Raw genomic sequence first — 24903 nt, forward strand, 5'->3', positions numbered from 1 at the left:
CAAAGCCAGAAATAAAACACATAACTTCCTGTTTGTCTGAGGAGACCACAAGTTTTCCTGAACATATTTTCCTTATAATGTAACTTCTATATCAATCAGTAATTGGTAATTAGTAATATTCATTTAAATTCAGACATTTAAACATTTTTTATCTTAGTCTTCACAAGAACTAAAGTCTGTGAAATTAATTATACAATTTAAAAAAATCATATTTTTTAATTTAAGCTATAGGCCTACTTAGGAAGTCGCATTAAGATCAACTACCTACAAGATCAGGACTCAGTTACATAAAATCATTGCACACAGATGCTTATTTAAATAATGCAATATTAGAAAATAAGTCCCTCATAGCTTTGCATGTCTCTAACAATCTAATGTGAAATTGTATTTATAACAGTAAAATATTATCACATTGTAGATCAAACCATCAAACCTAATGACGATGATGATCAATGAGCATCTTGGGAAACATCAGGATTACAATTCCTGCAGCCATACTGTTCATGTCATCGTATACTATCTTTAATCAATTAATTTATTAATAAAAATGATTAAAGTGTATAGAAAAGTGTAAAGTGTATAGTTAATAATGGTATGATGAAAGTATATGAAGCCATACAGGTTTGTGGTTGTAAAATTTCAAGATTTCGAGATGTCACTGCAGGTCATTTTATACAGTGAGGTCAACTTTTAAAAAATTGTCTCACTGCAGCAAAATGCTTCTATGGGGACAAACATCATCACACATGAATACAATTGGACTCATTGAAAACACCTGAGACACTCTCCAGTCAGCTGTTTAGTGACCCCAGTGTGCAGAAATATCCAAACACAATAGGTAACTGTGTGATTTTTGTATTTTATCTGACCTAATTATCTGATTTCTCAAATCTTGAGGTCAGAGGTCAAGGGACCCCTTTAAAAATGTCCATGTCAGTTTTTCCCTCGCTATAATTTAGCTTTACTTTGCGGTGTTATGTCTCCTCCTTCCCAACAAGATATGACGACATGGTACCGATGGATTCCGTAGATCTAGTGGTTTCATATGACACCAGCATATTCACTGTAGTGTTAAAACTAAGCCCCATACAGCTGATGAAAGAGAAAAGTCGTGCCTTACCAGCGGCCTGTCAGAAAACAAAGAGACCTTTAAAAGATACTTTAATCCTACGGATAAATGTTTTTCTGTTGAATCATCATTTGTGGAAAATCATGGCGAGCTTGTTTGTGAAGATATTTTGAGTGCTGAATACAGACACACATATATACAGCTGACCCCTCCTTGTCTATCACAACAGTTTTATGGTTTTGGGGAGCTCAGGTCCCAGCCAAGCAGTGTGAGTGTCCTTTGAAATCATCCATTAAGGCACTAAGCACAGGCTCTTAGCTCTTCTTCTGATGCTCTCGCTATCTGGTACAACTATCTCCTCTACTCCCTTTCCCATGGTGTAACCTTACCTCCCAATTTTATCCGGCCTACACACACACACACACACACACACTCCTGCATGGAAGGCAGACAAACATATTTGTAATTTCTAACCTGCTATTAAATAAACCTATGGCAACTGTCTGTCAGAGCACGCTAATCAAGCTTTGCTAGCTCTGCGAGTTGGTAGAATGTTGTCCTCAGCTGACATTATTATGTTTCCAGCTGACTTCAGAAACAAACAAACTTGCACCTGGTAGTTAATGCATGGCAAAGGCATGACCTGCCCAATTCTGATTGGATTACACTGATATTCAAAGGTCAAATAAAACTTTATCATCCCAAAGGGGGCAATTTGTTTTTCAGCCAGCAGTACACACATATCACAAACAGGATTCAAAAACAATAAATAAAAAACTAAAATATAACATTTCTTATTCTTATTCTTATTCTTATTAGGGCCTCGGGGCAATCGCACCGAGCACTGGTCTCATACAGCAATAGCTGTACAGCAATAGCTGTAGGGACCAGCCTTGATCAATGTCAAGGCCCTTGTATCCTCATCACCTGGGTACATGTGATTTGCTCTAATGCTGATTTTCGAAAAAAAGTTTTACCAATGTTATACTGTGGATTTTTTCTTCTTCCTCTTCCGGACGCAATTTCGTCCCGCTACTAGTCCTACAACTTGAAGAGTTGCAGGACAAATTATATATCAAAACGCGCGGTTTGATCGGGATCGGTGTTACTTACGTCGCGAAAAACTGCCCAAAATTTTGCATTGAAATGAATGGGACGGCCGGAAAAAAATGAGCGAAAAAGAACAATAATTGGTGATTTTTAAGCATTTACTTCTCCGGCATAATTTCACCTAGAGACTCCATTTAAACTTTAAACAGTAGACACAAGTCTTGTGTATCGGTGTATTAATCCACGTTTCGATAGGTCATATAGTTTTTTATCAATCCCTGTTCAATGACCATGATCATTTTTGGAGAAATTCTGAGATTATAATGGGTGTGTATTGCACGGAATGTTTGTGTCACAGTGTGTGACATCATCGCCAGAGTGTAGAGCGAGAGGAAAAATTGTCCAAAAATAAATTTGAAAACTGCGCTCCAGGCCGCAAATTCCACTCTACAGAAATAATTTATACATAGAAACGTAGGAACATTTGTCTTCTCACTCACAATCCTCTGGTAAAGCTGTCAGAGTTATAGTTTGGGCGTTGGACGCACAGATGCGCCACCAACACGTACCAACAGCCTCATTGGCTCCCATATTAAAAACGCAGTAAGATTTCTGAAAAAGGGAGATCGAACTGTTTTTTTTAGATCGCTCTAACAAAGCTATTTTTTAATTTTTCTGAAAAAATAGATGGTATTAGGTGATAGGTATTATGGTTTTGCCAAAAATGCTTTCTGTTCAAGGCCAGAAATTTCAGTCTGTCCATCTCTGCTGTCACTATGCCGGAACAGGTGTCAGTTAATTCTGTTGATTGCTTTGATCTGATTGCCTTTGATCTTTGATGTGATTACAGTTACACATGAGCGTAAGCGCACACACTCCTCACACATGCATACATATGCTTCAAACACACACGCGCACACACACACACACACACACACACACACACACACACACACGCATTTTGAGGTTAAAAGGCATAGTTTGAAATCTCTGAAGAATCTCATCATAGTGTACACACACTGGCAGTAGCCCCCGTGGCCCTTTCAGAATTTCCCCAGAGGAAATTTTCTAGTTCTTATTCTTATTCTTAAATACGTTTATGGCAGACATAATAAAATAATTCTTATTTGTCCTGCATGTAGACACACTGTATCTGCAGCCAGGCGGGAGCAACTGAAACACCCCAGACAGGGGGAGGTGGCTAGGGTCCATCAGGACTGACTGGGCTTCTTTCAAGACTTTACTCTGATATTTCAGGGTCAAATCATGTAATCATTTTGCTGCACACCTTTACTATACTTTGCAACCTGTTCCTATTTTTCAATCAATTGATCCATTCCAGCTGATCCAAGAAAAGGTCAAAACAGACTCAATAAAACAAGAGTAAAACATTTCCACAAAAGTGTTGTCCACATTAAAAGCATGTAATTTCCGATAATAATGGTGGGCTTTCTTGCATACATCATCCACTTGAATGTGAATATGTGCTGGACACACTCCACAATCGGGTCATCTATGCATACAGGAGATATAGCTGTATGATTCTTTCTAAAATCTACAATCATGGTTTTGGTCAATGTTTAAAGATAATCTCCTACACATTCTTACCCTAAGAATAACCAGATTCACCGTTGGTTGCAGCTTGTAATGTATCATCTTTTTTTTTAATCAAACATCTTTGACCTAACTAACCCAACCAATGAAGGCAACAAGTATTAGCCAGTCAGACACAGAGTAGGACAGGTCATATCTTCACCATCATAGGAAAAGAATGGATAATATGGACATGGAAATAAAGAAATGAAAGATTTTTTTCTTGTTTTGTAGTGTAGATCTAGTACTATAGGCCTATAATACAATAAAGAATAGGATAGGTGGATTTTTAAATGTAAATTGTAACTGGACAAACCTATGTAGTTAGTTAATTCCAAGGTCTTTGAAATAATGGTAACTAACAATCAGTTAGTTAGTTGGGCATGTTAACAATTGCATCTTTAACTAGAAAATTTCCTCTGGGGAAATTTTGAAAGGGCCACGGGGGCTACTGCCGGTGTGTGTACACTATGATGAGACTCTTCAGAGATTTCAAACTATGCCCTTTAACCTCAAAATGTGTGTGTGTGTGTGTGTGTGTGTGTGTAGCGAAAATCGCATAAAGTTACGTGTGTGCGTGTGTTTGTGTGTTTTTGTGTGTTTGTGTGTTTGTGTGTGTGTGTGTGTGTGTGTGTGTGTGTGTGTGTGTGTAATTAAAATCACATAAAGTTACCTGTGTGTGCACGTGTGTTTGAAGCATGTGTATGCATGTGTGAGGAGTGTGAGCGCTTACGTGCATGTGTGTGTGTGTGTATCTGTAACTGTAATCACATCAAAGATCAAAGGCAATCAGATCAAAGCAATCAACAGAATTTACTGACACCTGACAGTGACAGCAGCCAGAGGTGAACAGAGGTCCAGAGGTGGACTGGAATTTCTGGCCTCGAACAGAAAGCATTTTTGGCAAAACCATAATACCAATCATTGATCCGACTTCACTTTGAGCGTCCTGAGTTCTTCGAGAACGTCTACATATGTTTTTTTTAAGAAAAATGAAAAAATGGCTTTGTTAGAGCGATCTAAAAAAACTGTTCGATTTCACTTTTTATGAAATCTTCCTGCGTTTTTAATATGGGACCCAATGAGGCTGTTGGTGGTGTTGGTGGATCATCTGTGCGTCCTACACCCAAACTATAACTCTGACAGCTTTACCAGAGGATTGTGAGTGAGAAGACAAATTTTCCTACGTTTCTATGTATAAATTATTTCTGTAGAGTGGAATTTGCGGCCTGGAGCGCAGTTTTCAAATTTATTTTTGGACAATTTCTTCTCTCCCTCTACACTCTGGTGATGATGTCACACACTGTGACACGAACATTCTGTGTAATACACACCCATTATAACCTCAGAATTTCTCCAAAAATGATCATGGTCATTGAACAGGGATTGATAAAAAACTATATGACCTATCGAAACGTGGATTAATACACCGATACACAAGACTTGTGTCTACTGTTTAAAGTTTAAATAGAGTCCCTAGGTGAAATATTGCCGGAGAAGCAGACGTTTAAAAATCTCCAATTATTGTTCTTTTTCGCTCATTTTTTGTCGGCCGTCCCATTCATTTCAATGCAAGGGGACTTGCGTTGCAAAAAATTTGTATTCTGTAGAGAAAAGTAATAGCACACCGATCCCGACCAAACCGCATGTTTTGATATATAATTTGTCCTGCAACTCTTCAAGTTGTAGGACTAGTAGCGGGACGAAATTGCGTCCGGAAGAGGAATAAGAAAAAATCCACAGTAGAACAGTAGCTGCCCCGAGCACTGGTCCCATACAGCTATTGCTGTATGGGATCAGTGCTCGGTGCGATTGCCCCGAGGCCCTAATTACAAAAGATATACAGACAGTTTAATCTGTTCCTGCTGTTTTGGATTTTTGAAAAAAATTACGCATTGAAAGATCGACAGGTCTGCTGTGCCACGAAGCTATGATAGGGCAAGTGCTGTAGGGATGAAGGGTTTAGGGTCTGTTGAACAAACCCCTTGACACTAGAAATAACTCTTAAGTCTAGTCCTGTTTGTTCTGTCCATATCTTTATTATGAGGTCAGTACACCTGACCCTTAATTCAGCTGTAAGTACTTTTGAAATGTAAGCTTTTCAGGTTCAGTTGACATCACCAAACTGCAGCCATTGGTCAGCAGCAGTGAGAGGTCAGCAGCAGGACGACTCAGCATTTTACCCAGAGCGCAGGTTGGGGGATGGGGTGGGTGGCGTTTCGAGTCAGAAAGGCAGGGGGTTGGGAGATGGAGGAGCAGAGAGAAAGGGAAGCCCAGACCCCCCGATCCCCGAAGAGAGGACCAGTGGGCTGGGTGTGACGGTCATGGGACGTGGGCATAATGAGGATACATCACTGCAGCAATGAGGTGCTCTATCACAGGCACACACACCAACAAGCAGACACACTCTGACTGTGTACCCACACAACCAACGGCCCACACAGACGTCAAGTTACCATCAAACCTCTGAGCTGATCATGGCAGAGGACGTCAAACAAACCTCAATCTCTGCCCACTGTAAAGAGCATCATGCTGCATTCTGAGCAATGCAAGTTCACTATGACTGTGGGAACAGGCTTTTTCTTATACGGACTCGGCTCTGAAGTCTGTTTGATGATTCTCTGGGAAAGAAGGGACACGACTTTTCCTGTCGCCTTCAGCCACCACCGTTGCCGAGCAGTAAAGCGGCCAGCGTGCAGTAAAATAAAATGAGGTGTGGAGAGAATTGGACTGATCTGCAAAGCCATTGGCTGCCGCGAGGGTCGTAAAATAATAAGACTCCGTCGTAAAACAAAGTGCTTATTAAATCATTTTTAAACAATATTGCACGATGTGGTGTGCTCCGTGAGCGGTTCCACACAACAAAAAAAGATCTCATGGGGAAAGCAGCTGAACAATCAAATGAAATTTAATAAGTTGATCATCATCACAATGCTGAGTAAGACTTTTGGGAGGCCTTGGTGGCTGAGCTCCTCCCAGCACTATCAATAAAGTGACACTTGGCCATTATGTGGCCATTACTGTGACTTTAAGTGACAATTGCACATCAGAGGAGAGCACAGCCTCCCCTGTACTACTAAACTGTCTGTGTTTATGTCTCTGTGTGGTGGTAGGAACAATGTACAATTCACAAGCATGTGAACACAATGTGAAGATTATATCAGCATGTCTAATATTGAATTTTCAATCCAGGTTGGTGGCCATGTGAAACAATCACATGTCCTGACGCATTCGCTGTCCGCAGTCACTCTTTCACACTTGCTGACGTGAATTAAAACTGTTGCTGCATTGAGCTGCAGTGAGCGTATTTCTACCACCATCAGTGCAATGGAGGGCCGAGCAGTGGGACTTTCTGAGGACTCTGACATGAGGCTCCTTATGGATTTGTGCAGCAGTGGAATTAATGAGAAGATATGGAGTCTTGCAGTTCAGTAAGAGAGAAATCTGCATGAGCTATAGTTAGGAAATGAACATGATCAACTGTGATAGTTGAATGGATAAGGCCACTTTGAATAAAAACATCTGCCAAGTGAATGTAATGTAATGTAATGTAGCTCAAGTGTATGAGTCATTTACAGTGCGGCATCTCATGAAGGGACAGCAGCAACAACAGTCTGGAAGTCTAGTCTGGAAACTCTCAGGTCATTTGGGATTTCCAAAAAGTGTTATCAGTGACTGCAGACCAAAATGCCTGTATCTGGAATCTGTGCTAGGCAGATTCCAGATATCCAGGCCAGCTTTCCCTGCCCTCTTCCCTGTCATTCCACCAAGTATTTTCTTGCACCCATATCTAACAATTTATTGTGCACTTTCAATTCAAATGCTTTTATTTTAATAAAGATTACTCATGTATAATGAGGCAAAGCCACTTTCCTTCCACTAGGCCACCATAGGACCTGGTTTTGGAAGAAATATACAGTAGTAAACTATGATCCTGTTTTGAATCGTGCCACGAATTTTGCAAATGATGTTTGTCAAATTAAATGATTTTTTCCCGAAATAAGGTCCCATTGGTGACAGGGAAGGGACTTTGCTTCTCTTTTAAGTAAAATTAATTAGGCTGTATATATGACCAATTGCTTTAAAGTGAATATTAAACAGAATCAAACAAGTTGTCAAAACACGATGAATAATATCATCAGATTAATTCAATACTTAAGAGTTTCCCTAGAGGGAGGCTATCATAAAAGGCCGAACAAAGGCAGCAAGTTAAATTATTGTATTGGTCTCTTTGAATTTGCGCTTATGAAACCTTTCTGTCCCTATGCTTCCTATTTGTGGTCTTGTCAGAAAAGACAAAAAAAAAAACCCGCAAAAAATAGCTACATATTTTTTTTCTTTTCACTCCTTATTTCTTAACTTTTCTTCTCCACTAATGGAATTGGTATTTACGTCCTCTTGATGATGATTTAGTAATTCATAATTCAGTTTCCTCATCAGTGAATTTCCTTGTGCACCATGAGGGTAACAAGCAACTTCAGTGTCAAAATGTTTTTGCCATTCCCTGCTCCAATCAAGACTGAGAATTGGGGCAATTCACAGAGTGCCTGCAGAGTGAAATATGAACATGAACAATTTGTGAAAAATGTGGAAGAAACATAAAAACTGCGGGCCTACACGCCCAGTCTGTAAATTAACATTTTGCTGAAGGGTCATCCATAGGGCACCATGCTAAACACCTGCATGTTCTTCACCAGTGTTGTTATCTTATAACAGTTTTTCTCTGGATTCCACACTATAACCAGCTGATCTCCAGCTTTCCAACATTTTGGAAAATTGCCCTCTTATATATTATTAATTCATATATTAAATCGTGCAAAAGAACAGCAATTTTGACCTTTCGTCACCCTCTAATACAGACACATTAACTCCCACTGGTGTTCCCCAACACCAACAATGAGCAGGAAAAAAAACAGGAAAAGAACACTGATAACCTTTGAGATTATTCTCTCTATTGTGACAGAAGAGGAAGTCAGATCCTTATGTGGTTTTTTTAATCAATAATCAAATCCTTGTATCCTCTATCCCAGTCTCAAATGGCTCTAAGTCCAAGAACTAATGATGGCAAATAGGATAAAAAGGAGGAGGGATCAACACTACGATCCAAATAAGGTTCCCCCAGGAGACTGTTCTGGTTCACTGCCCATCATCCCAACAGCTGTTTTACAAGAGGTGGTACTCCAACCAAGCCTGCCCCTTAATTTCAATATGATCAGTGCATAATCAAACTGGTTTCTATTAATGGTATATTTGCAACTTCACGTTAATTGTCTGCACAAAAATGTTTAGCTTTGTTTGATACATATCATCATTACAATATTTTTTGGTTTATTACACCACTTTGGAGCCCTACAGAACACCGACATTGTTTTCAATTTGGGATATGCCTCTCAAAATTGTTTTCCTGCTCAAGTAAGGGAGATTAGTACACTGAAAACATCTCTCGGCTCTTTTTAAATCCTTACAGTTAGTGTGAGGCGAAGCTGCATAATGATAAGATAATAAACCACCCATCAACTCGTCCTGAATTAGCAACAGCAACTTTTAAAATATATCATATTATCAGCCTAAAAGAGCTACAGATAATGAAGCTGCTGAACATGCTTTAATATGCACGATGCTCTCAAAGGGAAGGAAGTGCTACATGATTGTTTTCCCAATCTTTCAGAACAGTTATTTATCAACAACACTTGACCTGACTATACATTCAACCTCAAATAGGCTATTACCACATTCTAAATAAAAAGGGTATTATTTGTCATAGCACCCTATAAGCTTCGAATGAAAGCAGAAGTGATGCTGCAGGAGCTGGACTGCATGGGCCTCCTTGTTGTAACAGTAGGTGTGCTACTGAAATTCTTCATCTGGAATAAAATCTGAAATTTTTTACACGTTCATATGGAATAAAATATCATCCCATGACATGCTTTGTGGAACATTATTGATCTAGCCAGTAGGTCTATAATGGAGACTATGGGGTCTATTCTCTCAGATCATTGATAGCCAATTGACTGGATAGATAATTGATTGAATTGCTTATTTGAGCACAAAGGATTATTCCTGCTATTTAAAAAAAAATCTGAACATTTTACACGTTTAGGACGTTGCAGATGGTGACTGGCGTTTTTTTTTTGTGTGAAACTGAATATGAAAAGTACAACTCTATGTTTTCTGAAAAAGAACAACCTTAAATACTTCGCTGTTGATACAAACATTTGAACATCAGTTGCTCACCGATTTGTTTTTCTCGTGTGCCTCCACTGTGAATGGAGCGTCCGAAAACGAAGCGATTTAAAACACTTCCGCCACTAGCTGCTCAAACCTGTCACAGTAGTGGCGGAAGTGTTTTGAAAACTACGATTTGGGCGGAAAATGCTTGTTTTTGTCAAGTAGTGAGCCTACCACTCGATAAATGAGATTACATTACACTGCATAAGTTGTGTGAGAGTTTTTAAACGGATTATTTTGATATAGCACAAGGTCTCAATTTAGTCTACTTCAAATCTGTTATGTAGCCAAGGCCTATTCACTAACATTTTCGGACGTTCACCGTGGAAGCATGCAGGAAAAACAAAGTTTACTTAAAAAATGCTAGGTAACACAAGATGAGTAAATTATATACAAATATTCATTTTAAGGGTGAATTAGGCTATTCCTCTATACTGAAGGATGCATAGCTTCTTGTAGGCCTATGTTTTCTTCTTTTATGCTCCTTGGAGCAAGGTGTGGGTGCAGAAGCCGAACAGCCGGTCACACACCTGTTTAAAAGCTCCAGGAGCAGACCACCTTAAACTGGAGGGGGTGTAGTGCAGAGATGATTGATTTGTTGTTGATTTGTTGTTGGTTCTTATTTAAAATATTGTTTTTTATGGCCTCTATGTCCCGCCTACATGGTATTCTCCAACAGTTTACCTGCAGGGAGGGAGGGACTTACATAAGGCGCCAAGTTTGTTCGCTCTGTTTGAGATTGTTTCCATGTTACAGTGAAAATGCCACAGCTGGAATATTTGAGATGTAAAGTAACAGCCGCCACTGCTCAGTTGGACACCACCTCCATGGGTAAGCATACATTATGTTTTAATATGTTCTTTTCCATTTCTTTTTCTTTTCCCACTTTACATCAAGCCATTGAAATGATATGGCTGAAATCCCGATGTGCCTGTCAGTTTATCTGGCGCCTAAATTAGGCTTTTGGCGCGCTGAGCTTTTGGTGTAGACCAGTTGCAGTGTTGTCATTAGGTTTGCATAGGTGGCTATCTATGCATGGGTGTGAATGGTTTCAGGTGCTCAACAATTTTGATGAGTAACTTTATGCTCATATGCAGATAATTGTGACGCAAAAATTACAAACCCTATGTGGCTTGTAATTTTTTGTCACTGTGTTTTAAAACTCAAATCATGTTCCACAGCCTATTACAAAAACCCAACATTGTGAGTTTATTTTGATTAATTATGTTAATTTTCAGTCCAAACGGGAAATATTAGCATTAATATACACAGAAACAATCAGAAACCTATTCGGCTCCACTTGATCTAAACAACTAAATAAGAGGATCCTTTTATTATCCTGAATCCATCCTGCTCTTGTTTTTGTTGCTCTTGTATGTCACATAAGCACGTAGCAGCAGCCGGCCCATTTTCCAGCTGCATATAGCTGTCTCCGGTGCACCGTAAATAAGGTTGATAAAGACGCCGCCGAAAACGACTTTCACGCGTCCCCCGATTGATTTAACGTGACCCCCGTTTCCAAATGATATTGGAAGCCTATTTAAACAGATGAAGGCTTAAATTGTCTTGCTTGTATGCGCATTAATCTCCCATTCATCATCATTACTGTGTGATTGGTCCGTCCACGCCTCCGCCAGCCCCTTGCGTTACGACAAGGGCCTGTAAATTAGGATGTAATCCAATTTAAACAGCGGTAGCAGCAGCCACAGATCCATTTGCTTTTTTTTTTTGAATTTGCTGTCGGTGGACAGCTGCACTGCACCGCCCCTATCAAAATGCTTTGTGCTAGTTGTGGGAGCTGGGGAGCCCTGAGCCAATTCTCACTAATAGGATCTTATACGGCTGATGTAATTGGTGTTATGTGCGCAATCTACGAGCCCATCATATCTTGAAGCTCAGTCACACGCAATGTTTCAGCGATTAAATGGCATGTTGATGCTGGATTAGGCCGCTGAGGATTCAGTCGTGTAGTTTATGCAGTGAGCAGAGATGGAGATCCATATGCGTGGCTGGGTAAATGCGGTTGTAATTTGCCTCACTTTAATGTGTCATTCTGGCACAGTGTGACGCGGGTTTAGAAGATGATCGTATAGTGCTGCAGCTCCTGTGAAACCAAATGCTCCAAGCTTTAAAAATAACCCGCTATGAAACACAAGTTTAGAGAGTCTTTTTGAATATTCAGCTTGCCTAGATCCGTTCATCTTGATTTTATGGTACGATTTTTATTATGCACAAACCAAAGCCATTTTCCTGCATGACCTGTGTCCCTATCAGGCTTAAAGACACAGGCTGATAGTTTACATAAATCTGCCTTGTGCTTTCGCCCCGACCCGGGCGGCTTAAACGGTGTATTATTCCAAACATATGCATTTTAATCAGCTCGGTCACACTTACAAGAACTCCAGTTAATAAGGCCATCAATCAAACGCGTGTGCGGGAGGGAGGGAGAGGCAGGGCCCATTGGTGCTGTACGGTGTGGGTGCAGTGCTGTCTGATTAGGATGAACCTTTTACCTCAGAAAGCATTTAGTGACTTTATAAGACGTTTCTCGTCTAGAGTTTTCCATTTTAATTCGTGCTCATAGAGGAAATAACATAAAGTTGAATGTGCTTTGCTGATAAATCGTTTGTATAAATGCTAGGGGTTAGTATTTCATCTAAAGAAATTAATATTTTTCAAAATAAAATGCAATCCTGCTTGCAATTGGTCAGTGTTTTTGCCAGGCTGGACTTAAAGGCCCACGATTAATGCCAGCCATTTCTCCTGCAATAACCTCTCCCGTCTACCATCTAAAAAAGAAAACCTTTTAAAAATCTGATTTGTGAGTCTCTCTGTGGGATAAAACCCCTCGCCAATCCTATTACACACAGCAAACTCTTTTAATTTGCGCAGCCTCTGGTCAAACGCGGCCAATTAAGATTCCCGCTGATTGGTGGCGGGCCTCTTCCAATCATCGATCTCTTTGCATTTCCAATATCTCCAGACAACTAATTCCGTCGTGTCTATTAAGTGGTCGGATAGAAAAATATGAGTGGCTTTAACGGAGCCCGGGGACCACTTAACTGTCACGGTCAATCTAGCGGTCCCATCAGGAGATATGGGGGGCACACTCTGATGGTTTGACACCGACCACTTGAGAACAAAATTAGTGTTATTATTGGAGGGGTTGGTGGGGTGGTAGAGCAATTGTTAGTAGAGAAAATCCTTAATAGCTTGCAAAAGAAATAAAATGACCTGAAGGAGGAAAACTTGTTTGATTTTTGTCTTGGAATAAAATAGGCCTAAATATTTTTTTTAATAATAATTTTCTTAGCTCTGCAATACATTAGATAAATCATAAAGGTGTTTAGGTGACAAACACTTCATTGCTCCGTTGATTCTTTGACAGTGTTTATTGCAAATTAGACGTTTAGGACAACCCAGACAAAACAAACAAAACAATCAAAAAATTAAAATAAAAAAAAAGGGGGAAAATCAGTCACTTCTTAGTCCGTATTCTCCACAAAAATGCCACTAAATTGGCGCCACTGTAGCAGTGCAAGGCAAGGAAAGAAAAAAAGGCCCATATATTAATCACATTTTCATCGGATATAAGAGCTTGCTCTTATATAGGTATAGGAGAGAACTGAGAGTGTTTGATAGCCTTGAAAATGTTCTTTTTTATTTCTTTTTTTTTCTCAATTTTGATTGTCCTCTCTCTCTCTCTCTCTCTCTCTCTCTCTCTGTCTCTCCATCCTCTTCTGGGTCCTTCTTCTTCTCTTCCCCCTCCTTCGTCAAACCGTGCGGGCTGTAGGCTAGTAATCCGTTCCCCCGGCGCCTTGTTACCTTTTGGCAGTAACGATCCCTTCCTGGTATTATCATTAATTCAACACTCAAAATTCACCGGGTCGTACATATACATCACTTACTAATTTCACTGGCATCTGCACATTTGGGCCCGGGCCGCCGCGGAGGGCCCCGGTGTGGAAAGATGCTTTATAATGAGACGGCCTGCAGTCTGTTAACAAATCCCCTTGTTAAAAAGAGAGATGGAAAGCATCATTCTTATCTAACAATACATGTAGGTCGATTTGGACGCGTAAAGAGACGACAAGTAATGATAAAAACCTTAACGCCATCCATCACGCAGATTTAAACGTTTCTCTGGATCTCTCCCTCATCCCCTCTCACACATCAAATTAATCTTCTAAAAATCAAATGTGGTTTTGTGTCCATGCCGTCATATTTCAGTCCACTGTCCTGGCTCTGCAATGGGATTATTATTTTTCTGTAATGGGAGATCCGTTGTGCGTCACGCAGCTGAAGATCTGGCTAATTATCTTGGCCCAAGTTTAAGCTGGCTTCCTCTGCTTACAGGCTACCTCTTCATGCTGTTTCAGTCCTGATCATATAATATGTTAGGTTAAAAAGCTTATGGTAAGGGCTTATATCGAAGAAGAGCTGGCTTTGTTTTGGTTTTATCTGGTCAGAGGCACTTCTTCCCTCTGGTCTAATGTCACAGATGAGGATTTGCTGAGCACTGAAGGCGTGAAAGTGACAAAAGCGTCAGTCCTGCTAGTTGGGGAGCAAGCGAAGTCCGAGCCGGTGGGCCTGGTTGAGATGCCGTTGGTTTGACTTGAGTGACAGGCCAGGCAGGAGCAGGGGCTACCACCGGGACCGAGGCCGTGGGTCGGCCCCGGGTACAGGGAGGGGTGTCTGAAGGCGCACAGGAGGTCCGGCCTCTGGTACGGGTGAGACAGCATCCGGAAGCTGTCGAGGGAGCGCAGGGGGTTGGAGAAAGGGGTGGCGGCCGGAGCCGAGCCGGCTCCGACACCCAGGTGGGAGTAGTAAGGTAGAGGCAGGTGGGATGGGAAGGGGTAGGGCAGGTTCCCCGTGGCCGCCGCGTGGCTCATCATGTAGGTGTAGAAGGCTGGGTCTGCGGGGTGAGGCCACGTCATGGCCAGACGCTGACGCTTGTCTTTCATCCTGCGATTCTGAAACCACACCTGGGGACGGAGACACAGCGAGTCAATTATTAACCACAATACACACTGATCCAAAGACAAACAACAAAAACAAAAGAGCACACAGGAGACGAGTTCCGCTTTTACGCACGAATTTGAATTTGGGTTGGAGCGAATTTTTGGATTGAATCTCTCGGATACATCAAATTTCAAGCCAATTACAATTTGCACGTGTTCTTGTGCCAGTTTAAAAATGAAAATAAGTATATTCACACGAAACTACAACAAAAAAGGCCTGTGCTAAACGGTTAGCTTGCAGGCTCTTCTCTGAATTTTGTAATGAGCTATTATTGGTCTTTGTTTTATTTTATGTGGTGTTTTTGCAATATTCATTGTGTGCACATATATACATTACCTCTTGGAATGATTTATTTAACATAAAACAGATTTGCAATCTAGTTTTGATGGATCTTTCTAAGAAAGAGCTCACAGAGTGTAAGCTTCTCCAGAGGCCTGCTCCAGCTCTGCTCCTCTGAGACAAACTCATCTTTACCTTGATTGTGGTTTCAGGTAGATTTAAGGCGGCCGCCAGTTCGCATCTCCGCGGCCTGGACACGTAGTTCTCCCGGTAAAACTCCTTCTCCAGCCGTGCGATTTGCTCCCGGGTGAATGCTGTCCGGTACCTGCGAATCTGATCCGCTGCGTAGGACAGAGAGCCCGGACCCGGGACGATGTTCCCCGAGTCAGCACCAGTCTCACTCGGGTGACCTGGAGAATCCCCATTCCGACCTGAATTAGTATGCAGAATAATTAATCAGATATAATTAGCATACAGCTTAAAACACAGTCAGCAGAATAATTAAAATGGGATTAAAATATAGTGAAACATTTTATTCACTTAATTCGTTTCATATTTAATTTTATTATAACGTAAGCTAGACTAAATTCATCCTTGAATTATTTATTTATTTATTTTATAATTAAGGGCCTGTCTGACATATAGTTCAGGTTTTCATTGTGTTTGGTCTTAGTCCCTACTAATATTTTTAGTATATATTTATATATTATTATTATTATTATTTTTTTAAATATATATTTTTAGTATATTTATACGTTGAACCATAAGTTTAGTACTTAAACATGACGTATAATGAGGTTATATTGTTGTCATTCCTTTTCTTCGTGCTATCTTTTTTATTTGAGGCAAACAGCAACTATAATATGATATTTATATTTATATTAATATGAATATTTCCGTAATTTTGGCGTAGGATGAAACACATTTTCAGCAAACAGTCTTGAGTCTTTGCACCCTAAAAGATGCCAGTTAGACACCCAACAGAATCCCATGTTAGTGGCCTTCCCTTCACGTCCTTGTGGTTTCCATAAAATCATGCATTCTTCCTCATGCAGTAAATATACGTATAGGCTGATTTGCTTTCTACGAGTGACTCATTGTCACACTGACAGGGGAAAATGCCTGGTTAGACTGTGGGTGTCAACTCAGCGTGTCTCCAGCCACACTGGTCACTTGACAGAACAGCTGTGCAGCACCGACTGCAGTTACATTCTGCTGTTATTGAGGCCACGTTGCATTTAATTTAGGACATATTTAAAATTTTCGTTTCCATTGTACATTTTTAGATATGATAAATGCATATTTTAAGTGCGAGTGTTTCCTGATTGGCATAATCCACGCTGGCATTCAATCAACTTCATTAGCACCAGCATGCAGTGAGAGAAAACCCGCAGTGGCATGCAGCTCGCAGCCTACCTTTAGCTGTGGGGTAGTCCATGCTTTCAGGCGTGCAGCTCACATCAATTTCCTCGTAGAAGTCCGACTCGGTGTCTGAGCTGCTGCCGTCTTTGTGGGGATGATCACTCCGGTGTCTGTCTCCGGAGGAAGACGTGCCAACTGGCCTCATATCGGCGCACATATTCCTCCGTGCGCTCTCCTCCATCACCACCTCCGCTCTGTCCCGGGAGTAGGGCGCAGCGCCGGGGCTCAGACAGCCACCATGTCCCGGCTTCCCCTGCGGTTCTCGCACTGGGCTCCCGATGGCTCCTGACAAATTAGAGCCGTTCTTGCCCAGCTGACCTCCCTCCGCCAGCATCACCATCTCCTCTCTGCTTTCCATCACAAGCACGACTTTAAAACAGCCAAGACTTCGCGGGAGAGAGTGCAAGCCGTCAAAAAGCAAGGCGATGATTTTCAGGTTGGAGGGGTGTGTGTGCGTGTGCAGTGATGGTGGAGGTGGAGGTGGGTGGGGGGCTGAGTCCCAAGGAGAAGGAGAGGCTTCTGGAAAAGAGGGGATGCAATCCGGTCTGACCCTGAGAGAAGAGCGCTCCAGAGTGCGCAGAGGGAGCTCTGGGAGGGATCACCATTTACCCTCTCTCTCTCGCTCTCTCTCTCTTTCTCCAGAGCTGTCATTCTTAATAGGCCAGTCGTCATGATGGTCCCCCCCCTGATGACGACACGCATTGATTGGATATGGATAAACAGACGGAGCAATCGCAGTGTTGAGATAGAGCTGGGGGGTGACAGATCTATCTATCTATCTATCTATCTATCTATCTATCTATCTATCTATCTATCTATCTATCTATCTATCTATCTATCTATCTATCTATCTATCTATCTATCTATCGGCAAATTATGAAAAAAAGACAATAAAACACATTTTCGGTTCAAAACTTTATATGAACTTAAAATCAATATTTTTTTCACCCATAGTGATTGCAGCTACTGCAGTACGGAGTTGTAGTATATTCTAATAAAATAAAAAATGTATATATCAATAAAAATGAATGATCATTTGCAATTAAGCGCACACCCACCCCTCCATTCTCCAGATTCTCTGTCTTTAGTGCTGCTCTCATCTCCACCTAAAGTGGAGTCAAGTAAAGTCCTTAGAGGTCAAGTCCTGCGGTCAGAGTTTAGATAAGAGGCAATTTGACATGAAGTCTTAAAAGTCTGAACGAGAACAACAGCCAGGCAGAAAGCTCAGTTAATTTTGAGCTTCGAGAAGTTGTAAAGCCTATTAATACCATGTGTTTATGAATCAGAATCTCAATAGGGGGTTATTCACCAAGTAGGTTTTTGCTGATAAGAAACTGGCTTTGGTGTTTGGTGCGTTCCAAAAATAATTAAAAGGAAATAAAAGGCAAAGTACTACAGCAACATTACAACATTTACAATAAGAACATGAAAAAGATGCTATATATATATATATATATATATATATATATATATATATGATGTATATGTCTGTATGATCATGTATGATCTACATGAAAAAGATGCTATATATGATGTATATATATATATATATATATATATATATATATATCTGTCTTAATAAAGCTGTACAGTATAGAGTAGGATGAGTAAAAATATTGATGTGCAAAGATATCGATCAAGGGCTGTGCAAAAGATCACAGTGCAGAGGATATGTCCAGGGGTAATAAGATGTGTGTTATTCCTAAAGGATAGATTTTATATTAATATTTAATTTGAACGAAATCTGATACCTGCATTTTAACCATAATAATAATAATAATAATAATAATAATAATAATAATAATAATATATATGTCAGTGTGATGCTGTGGCAGTGCTTTAACAAACAGCAGTGATGGATGAAGCTTTGCATTCTTTCATGGTCTTAATGTGAGATAAGTAGTCTTAAGGTAAAAAAATGATTGAACAATGATAAAAGAAGAGCAACTGTAGGGTGTGTTTTATTTAGGGGGTGGGGCAGGGATGATGAACTTACCACATATTAAATAGTTGAATTCCTAGAGAACAGATATATACTGGGATCAAACGCCTAATGTGGATTTAATACAGTTGTATATAGGTCCATTACATGCTGGATATCTAACTGTGGAAGATGCAGTGCACATAATGTCCACTGAGTGTTTTCAGGTTGTTGCCTCTACATCCTGTAATTAGCTTCACTCTGCCTTTGACTTGCAGCCTATAGCAGAAATAAGATCACGAATGGACTGTGACAGCTAATCACTTATTTAAGTCTCAGTGACACTAGATTTAAATGCTTTATCACTAATATCTGGTGCAAATATTATAAAAGATGGAATTGAAAGTGTGTTTGGCAGCAGTGTTAGTAAGCACCCATAATACACTTCAGCAGTAATGTGCACTTGTTATTTCACCTTATATGAATAATAAATATACAGTCATGGAAAAAGTTATGAGACCCCCCTTGTTTTCTTCAATGTATTGTTCATTTCAATGCCTGGTACAACTAAAGGTACATTTGTTTGGTAAAATATAATGATAAAAACAAAAATAGCTCATAAGAGTTTAAATTAAGAGCTGATATCTAGCCATCCATGTTTTTTTATTATGATTTTGGTATATCTTTATATTTGTCCAGACAAATGTACTTTTACTTGTACCAGGCATTAAAATGAACAAGAAATTGAAAAAAAGGGTTGTCTAATATTTTTTTTCGTAGACTGTATCTTATCAATATACTGTCAGGTGCATTATTCCAGTCTGTCCTCAGTTATTTAAGCAGGTTTCAAGATAGATGGGATAAAAGAAGATCATCTTTTATTTGTCCTGCAGTGGAGGGCTTTACAGGTTGGAGGGGGTGTTACAGCAGCAAAGGGGATGACACAATTACAAGATGCATCAGAAACAATGCAAGATATACATAATTAATAAATAAGTAAACATTAAAATGCAATAACAAAGCAAGTAAGTAGGTAAGATAGTAAGTAAACAGTTGGAAAAAAGCAAACTACAATAGCAACAGATTCTACAGGTTGACAGTAAAAAAAGTAGTAAGCTGCAAAAAAAAAAAGAATAAAAAACCCATATATATATATATATATATATATATATATATATATATATATATATATATATATATATATATATATATATATTAAAAGCTGAAGACTGGACAAAATCAAAATATATTACCTTTTTCCATAGTTTTGATCATATTCGGCATCTGCAGCTACAGGGCACGGTGGAATAGAGTTGGACGGCCATGATATTGTGTAGTGAGCTGGAGTCATGTGGTCTCGAGAAGAGGAGAGGGAGGCAGACTGTGCAGCTCCTGCAGCCTCCGCTGTCCTTGTGCGCCCTCGCCTGTCCGAATGAGGGAAAGGGCCCCATGCGGCAGCCCCCTCCCCCAGCCCGCCAGCTGAGGAGCGGAGGGAAATTCCTTTGGCTTTTCTCCCCCGACTCTTTCATCTGGCCAGCATAGAGGAAAAAAGTAAACCTCTTTCTCTCTCCTCCTCACTCTGTGACGATTTGATGTTGCTGCTTTTAAGAGATTAAAAACTGATATCATCAAATAGTCTCTCTCTTGTCTACCTCTTGCTAATCTGGTACTTGTTTAAATATGCTTTATCAATAAATCTGTTCAGTGACATAAAGTCCCGTATATTTAAATAATTATAACAAGAGTTTTTGAAGACAGACCCGATAGCAGTAGTTGCACAGTAGTTAATATATCAGTCTCCAATTTGTTAGTCAAAACCACAAACTGAAGGAACTTCTCATAAATATCTTCTTGGGTCACAAGGGAAAAGGCAAATTGAATTAGTCTCTTTTCTGTCTTTGTGGGGCAGAGACTAAAGTTAGTTTGCTTCTGTTACTTGTGGACCAGCTGATTACTTCTGGGTTAGTTAAAATGACGTATACATGAAGTGAACAATCATGGTCATCTTGTGCATTTTGTTCCATTTTGTGTGTAAGTTAAAAACTTATTTTGATTTAGGCAGATCACATTCGGGGCTGCATGCGCGCATTCTTTGACAGGCGTCAAAATCCCCCTAGTTTTTCAGAGCCGTTAACTTCTGCTTTCAGAATCATAAAGATGGATCACCATGTAGTGTTTTAGTGAATCGCCCGAAGATGGCAAAGTTCCCATTGTTTTGCTGCTTACTACAGTTATGCAATGGGTCGTTCCCGGGGCAGATGGATCTTGTGATCATCCGGAGATAACACTTAGAAATGGTTTTGCGCAACAGATGAATGACCTTGTGGTTTACAGTAGTGTCACTTATATTGTGTGTGTTTTAGATAGTGAAGGATAGCGGATGAGGTTTGGAGAGCTCGCTGATTGTGGAGCTTTTTTTTAATTCCTTTGTTTTCATGGAGAAATGATCATGCAATGCATCCAAATCCTGCACATTCTTGGTGGCAGACGTGCAGAGAGCTGGACTGCAGTCTGCTTCAGTGTCTAGTTTTGCAGGGGGAGATCAAAGAGGGGGAGCGCCCCCCACGGCAGACACTGCAGAATGCGCCCCTCAGTTTTACTAGCAGCCCAACTTGAACTTGACCATGGAGCCTGCGCAGTACGCATGTAATCCAATCCATGGCCCTGGCAGTGAAGAGCTGCCAGAATATTTGCTTTTAGCACAAAAAGTGTTGCAGAGCGTGATAGAATAGCGCATAAATGGGGTTTGGTGGAGCGGGCTGCTGGCTGAGGTGCACCGCGTTCCACACAAGGAGTCAGAACCTGGAAAGAAATAACATATACAGCCTCTCCTTCATTATCGTGGCCCCTCCCGTCTCTTCAACTTGGCCTTGAAACGGGATGACGCAGCTACCAGAGAGTTAACTCGCTGACCTTGGAGCGAAACATGTCCTGATGACTATACAGCTGGAAATCTCCGCGCTGTAAGACCCGCTTTTATCGCTCTTCCCTGCTCCATCATGCAAAAACCTTCCACTCAGGGCTTAGCAAGCCACTGAGATCAGGCCTGTGTTACCCCATTAAAGGGGGAAAACATCATGGGGCATGGCTTACCACCAATTCTGCAGTAGCAAGGCAACACACCAGGTGCAAAGCCCTGACGTTTCACAAGAGTGCATGTAATTCTTTAGGCTGGTCTCTGCGTCCCTGGCATCTTTAGAGAAAGGTGATATTTACAAGTCTGTCTGCTTGCAAATGGGTTTTTATTTTTAGAGTGTTGCTGTCATCTGCAAGTATATGTTTAACCATTTTCTCTGCTAGTGATGGATGTCTGACCAGAGGTTTCTAGATTTTGCCATTTTTGTGCGTAATTATTGAGCTTTTCGCTGATTTCCGGCGTTTTGTGATGAGTGCAGTTCAGGTGCTTGTGTGTGAGTGTGTGTGTGTGTGTGTGTGTGTGTCTGTGTCTGTGTCTGTGTCTGTGTGTGTGTATGTGTCTGTGTGTGTCTGTGTGTGCCTCCAACTGGTGTGTTATAGCTCATTTTTAATCTTTCACAAACTTCAATCAACATACGGAAAATGAAAACTAAGTGCTAATTACTATTATTTTTGGACAAGTTTGCATTTTGAACGTGGTATTGTGAGGACTGTAATCATTTACATTATAAAAGAATAATTCCGTATGCAGCCGAATTTTCTTTCACAAACACGTTTATGAAAATTATCAATCACAAAACATACATTACATTTATTAGAAACTTCTGAAAATAATAAGCTACGTTTCTTAGAAGTGGGTAATGCCTTAATAATGAATAAGATTTTTAAAAACTTAAATACGGCTATTTTCAAACAAATTTGTTGTTTTATTCTGCATTTAAAAAATCTTCCACCGCCAATTTTAAAATAAATGTTTCTGGTAAAATTGTTTACATTTCTGCGTCTTTTGCATTTATATATTCTAACAATTGGATGATGTTTAAAGGCAAGCAAACTGCTAATGAACTTTTGCGACTATTTTCGATTTGTTTTTACTGGTTCTTCAAAAGCTCTTAAAGAAAGCTAAATTTAACTCATGCAGCATCGTCACATATACCTCCAATCGGCGCCCTAAAATTTCTGCAAGCGCATCTTTAACAATAAGTAAAATAGAAGAAGAAATATAACAGGTGTACATTTAACCCCATGCATTGCCTTGTTTTACGCATAATGTGTTGTTAAATTATGTTTCTTTTCATTGTCCCTGTTTGCAGCTTATATCTGTGCTGCACGTGGATACTAAAGCAGAATATGTTCTTTTATTTCGGCCTTTTGCTTTGTTCAGCAGTATAAAGGCCAAAATGGCAGATTGTGTAAATGACATCGGATCCTTATAAAAAAAAACAGCAGCAGCACCTGCGATTACTGTAAGAATACAAACAAATAAATAATACGTTTATACTACCAATAAGACGGTCAGGCTTAAAGTGCCTCCACAGAATAAATAATACAAGCATTTTAATAATGTTTTAGTGTTTATATGAAGTCTGTTATCCGTTTTGTTATTAGTTGGAAAGATCAGATCATAATTAAAAAAGAATATTCTATTTCCCCCTCCAGCATCTCCATATTTGCAGTCACAATCCGGTGAATGTCCAACGTACAGACCTTTAAAATCTGGAGAGATTCTTGGCAATAAATGATTTGAGCAGCAGCTTGCAGCTTTAGCAGGCAGTTAACGCAAAATTAAGGACTTCTGCAGGAGAAATTGGAACGTACAACGAGCATGTCAGTCAAAAGCACACATCAGGAACACCTTCAGGTTCAAACTTTCCAGTTAACCGTATGGCTTCCTGTGCGTGTGTGTGTGTAAGAGTGGGCCCGTGTTCCTTATTTTTATGCAATCCTTTATAATCACACCGCAGGCGGCCGTCCAGAAAATATGGAAAAGTCAAGTGTGTGACCGCCCTGTGGTTCCCTGCTCTGACCACAAAAACATATTGCTTGTTATGTTTTGACAACTTTTTGACATCCGTCTGCTTTAAACACGTGTCATCAACGAGACTTAAGATTCGACTGCATGTAGCTCGTCTTTTATAACACATTTTCTGCTATTAACTGTAGAAATTTATAGCTGGGCATAACTTTATATGGACCTTTCCCTGCTTGTACCCAGGCTGCAGGCGCTGAGGCCAGTAGAATAAATGTGCTCTTTCTCTCACGCGCTGCGTAATTTGGATGCCAGTACAAACAGGGGGTTGAACCTTGATAATGACCTCAGAGAAAAGCTTCCAGTCTCTTCTGCCAAGTCCCAAAGTGGAGTCCTAGGAACCTCCAGGGATCATCCAGATACTCCAGGGAGCCTCCATATCGAAATAGTAACAACTTTAACCCACTTTTATTTAGTTATATTTCAAAAAATTGTACAAAATAGCATAAAATACAAATTTTAATCATAATTTAGTCCGATTTTTTCCTTTGCTCTATATATTTCTGCAGGCTAGTGAGAATTCGGCGCCAATCAATAAGCTATAAGTGTTTACGCAAGTGTGTAACTCCATGGTGAAATGTGCGTCAAGTTGGCGGGATAACTTGTGCGCCGCTCCAGTAAAAGTGTGTGTGTGTGTGTCCATTGTACTTTGGGATGTCGCATGTCTGGACTGACCACATGTGCCGGCGGCCACCTTATGCGACTGCGCAGGCTTGTTGTGACTAAAAATAAAATGATCTAAACATGGATAAATCATAAATCACCTCGCTGCAGCATTTTTTAAAAAGCCTGATGCGGGGGTTCTAATAGATAAGATGCCGATCGAGCTAGACAAGCAACATGTATGGGAAGGTTAATGATTAACGCAACTTTGTTTATTTTGAAGCTGCTTCGCCTCAGTTGAGGAAAGCGCCACAGGGCAGAAGGCAACAGGCAAGGCCTTGTACACTGACTCCATGAATTATAGCTGTTGCTGCATGTTGCTGCTCAATGATTTCATTACTATCTTGTATGATAGCGCCAACACACATCCAGGCTGCTGTGAATCACACTGTGAATCACATTATATCTTTGCTGGGATTTATTATCAGGAAATTGCGATGGGAATCTAATTATTATTCTATTTTTATCACTCATTATTCCAACTTAAATTCTTCATAATATTTCATATAATCACACTTGTATTGATTAACTGGAAACAAAAAAAGCGCGTGTACGTTTTTAACCGTTTAAACACAATTATATATTGAAAGGCTGCAGTGTTGCAATGGAGGAAGACATTTGGCATTTTTACGCACAGTGCTGTCTAATCTTGCGTTTTTGACCTCACCTGTTATAGGTAACTATATTAAGCGGCACAACCCTGTGTTTAAT

At 40.2% G+C, this 24903-nt stretch overlaps 1 protein-coding gene across 2 annotated transcripts; it reads right to left on the reverse strand.

Annotated features, from left to right (window-relative positions):
* Nucleotides 1-14397: 14397 nt before the first annotated feature.
* On the reverse strand, nucleotides 14398-17021 carry evx1 (even-skipped homeobox 1). Of its 2 annotated transcripts, none has more exons than XM_059350555.1 (3): nucleotides 16658-17021; nucleotides 15437-15582; nucleotides 14398-14925 (listed from the first exon to the last, which is right to left on the reverse strand). In XM_059350555.1, exons 1-3 carry the CDS (start codon nucleotides 17019-17021, stop codon nucleotides 14398-14400), a joined length of 1038 nt encoding a protein of 345 aa, XP_059206538.1. The 2 variants fall into 2 exon arrangements, with proteins under 2 accessions (XP_059206538.1, XP_059206537.1); XM_059350554.1 differs by having other exon boundaries at nucleotides 15437-15672.
* Between the last annotated feature and the right edge of the window lie 7882 nt (nucleotides 17022-24903).

The sequence above is a fragment of the Centropristis striata genome, chromosome 14 (genome assembly GCF_030273125.1).
Source record: "Centropristis striata isolate RG_2023a ecotype Rhode Island chromosome 14, C.striata_1.0, whole genome shotgun sequence".
NCBI classification, from domain to species: domain Eukaryota; kingdom Metazoa; phylum Chordata; class Actinopteri; order Perciformes; family Serranidae; genus Centropristis; species Centropristis striata.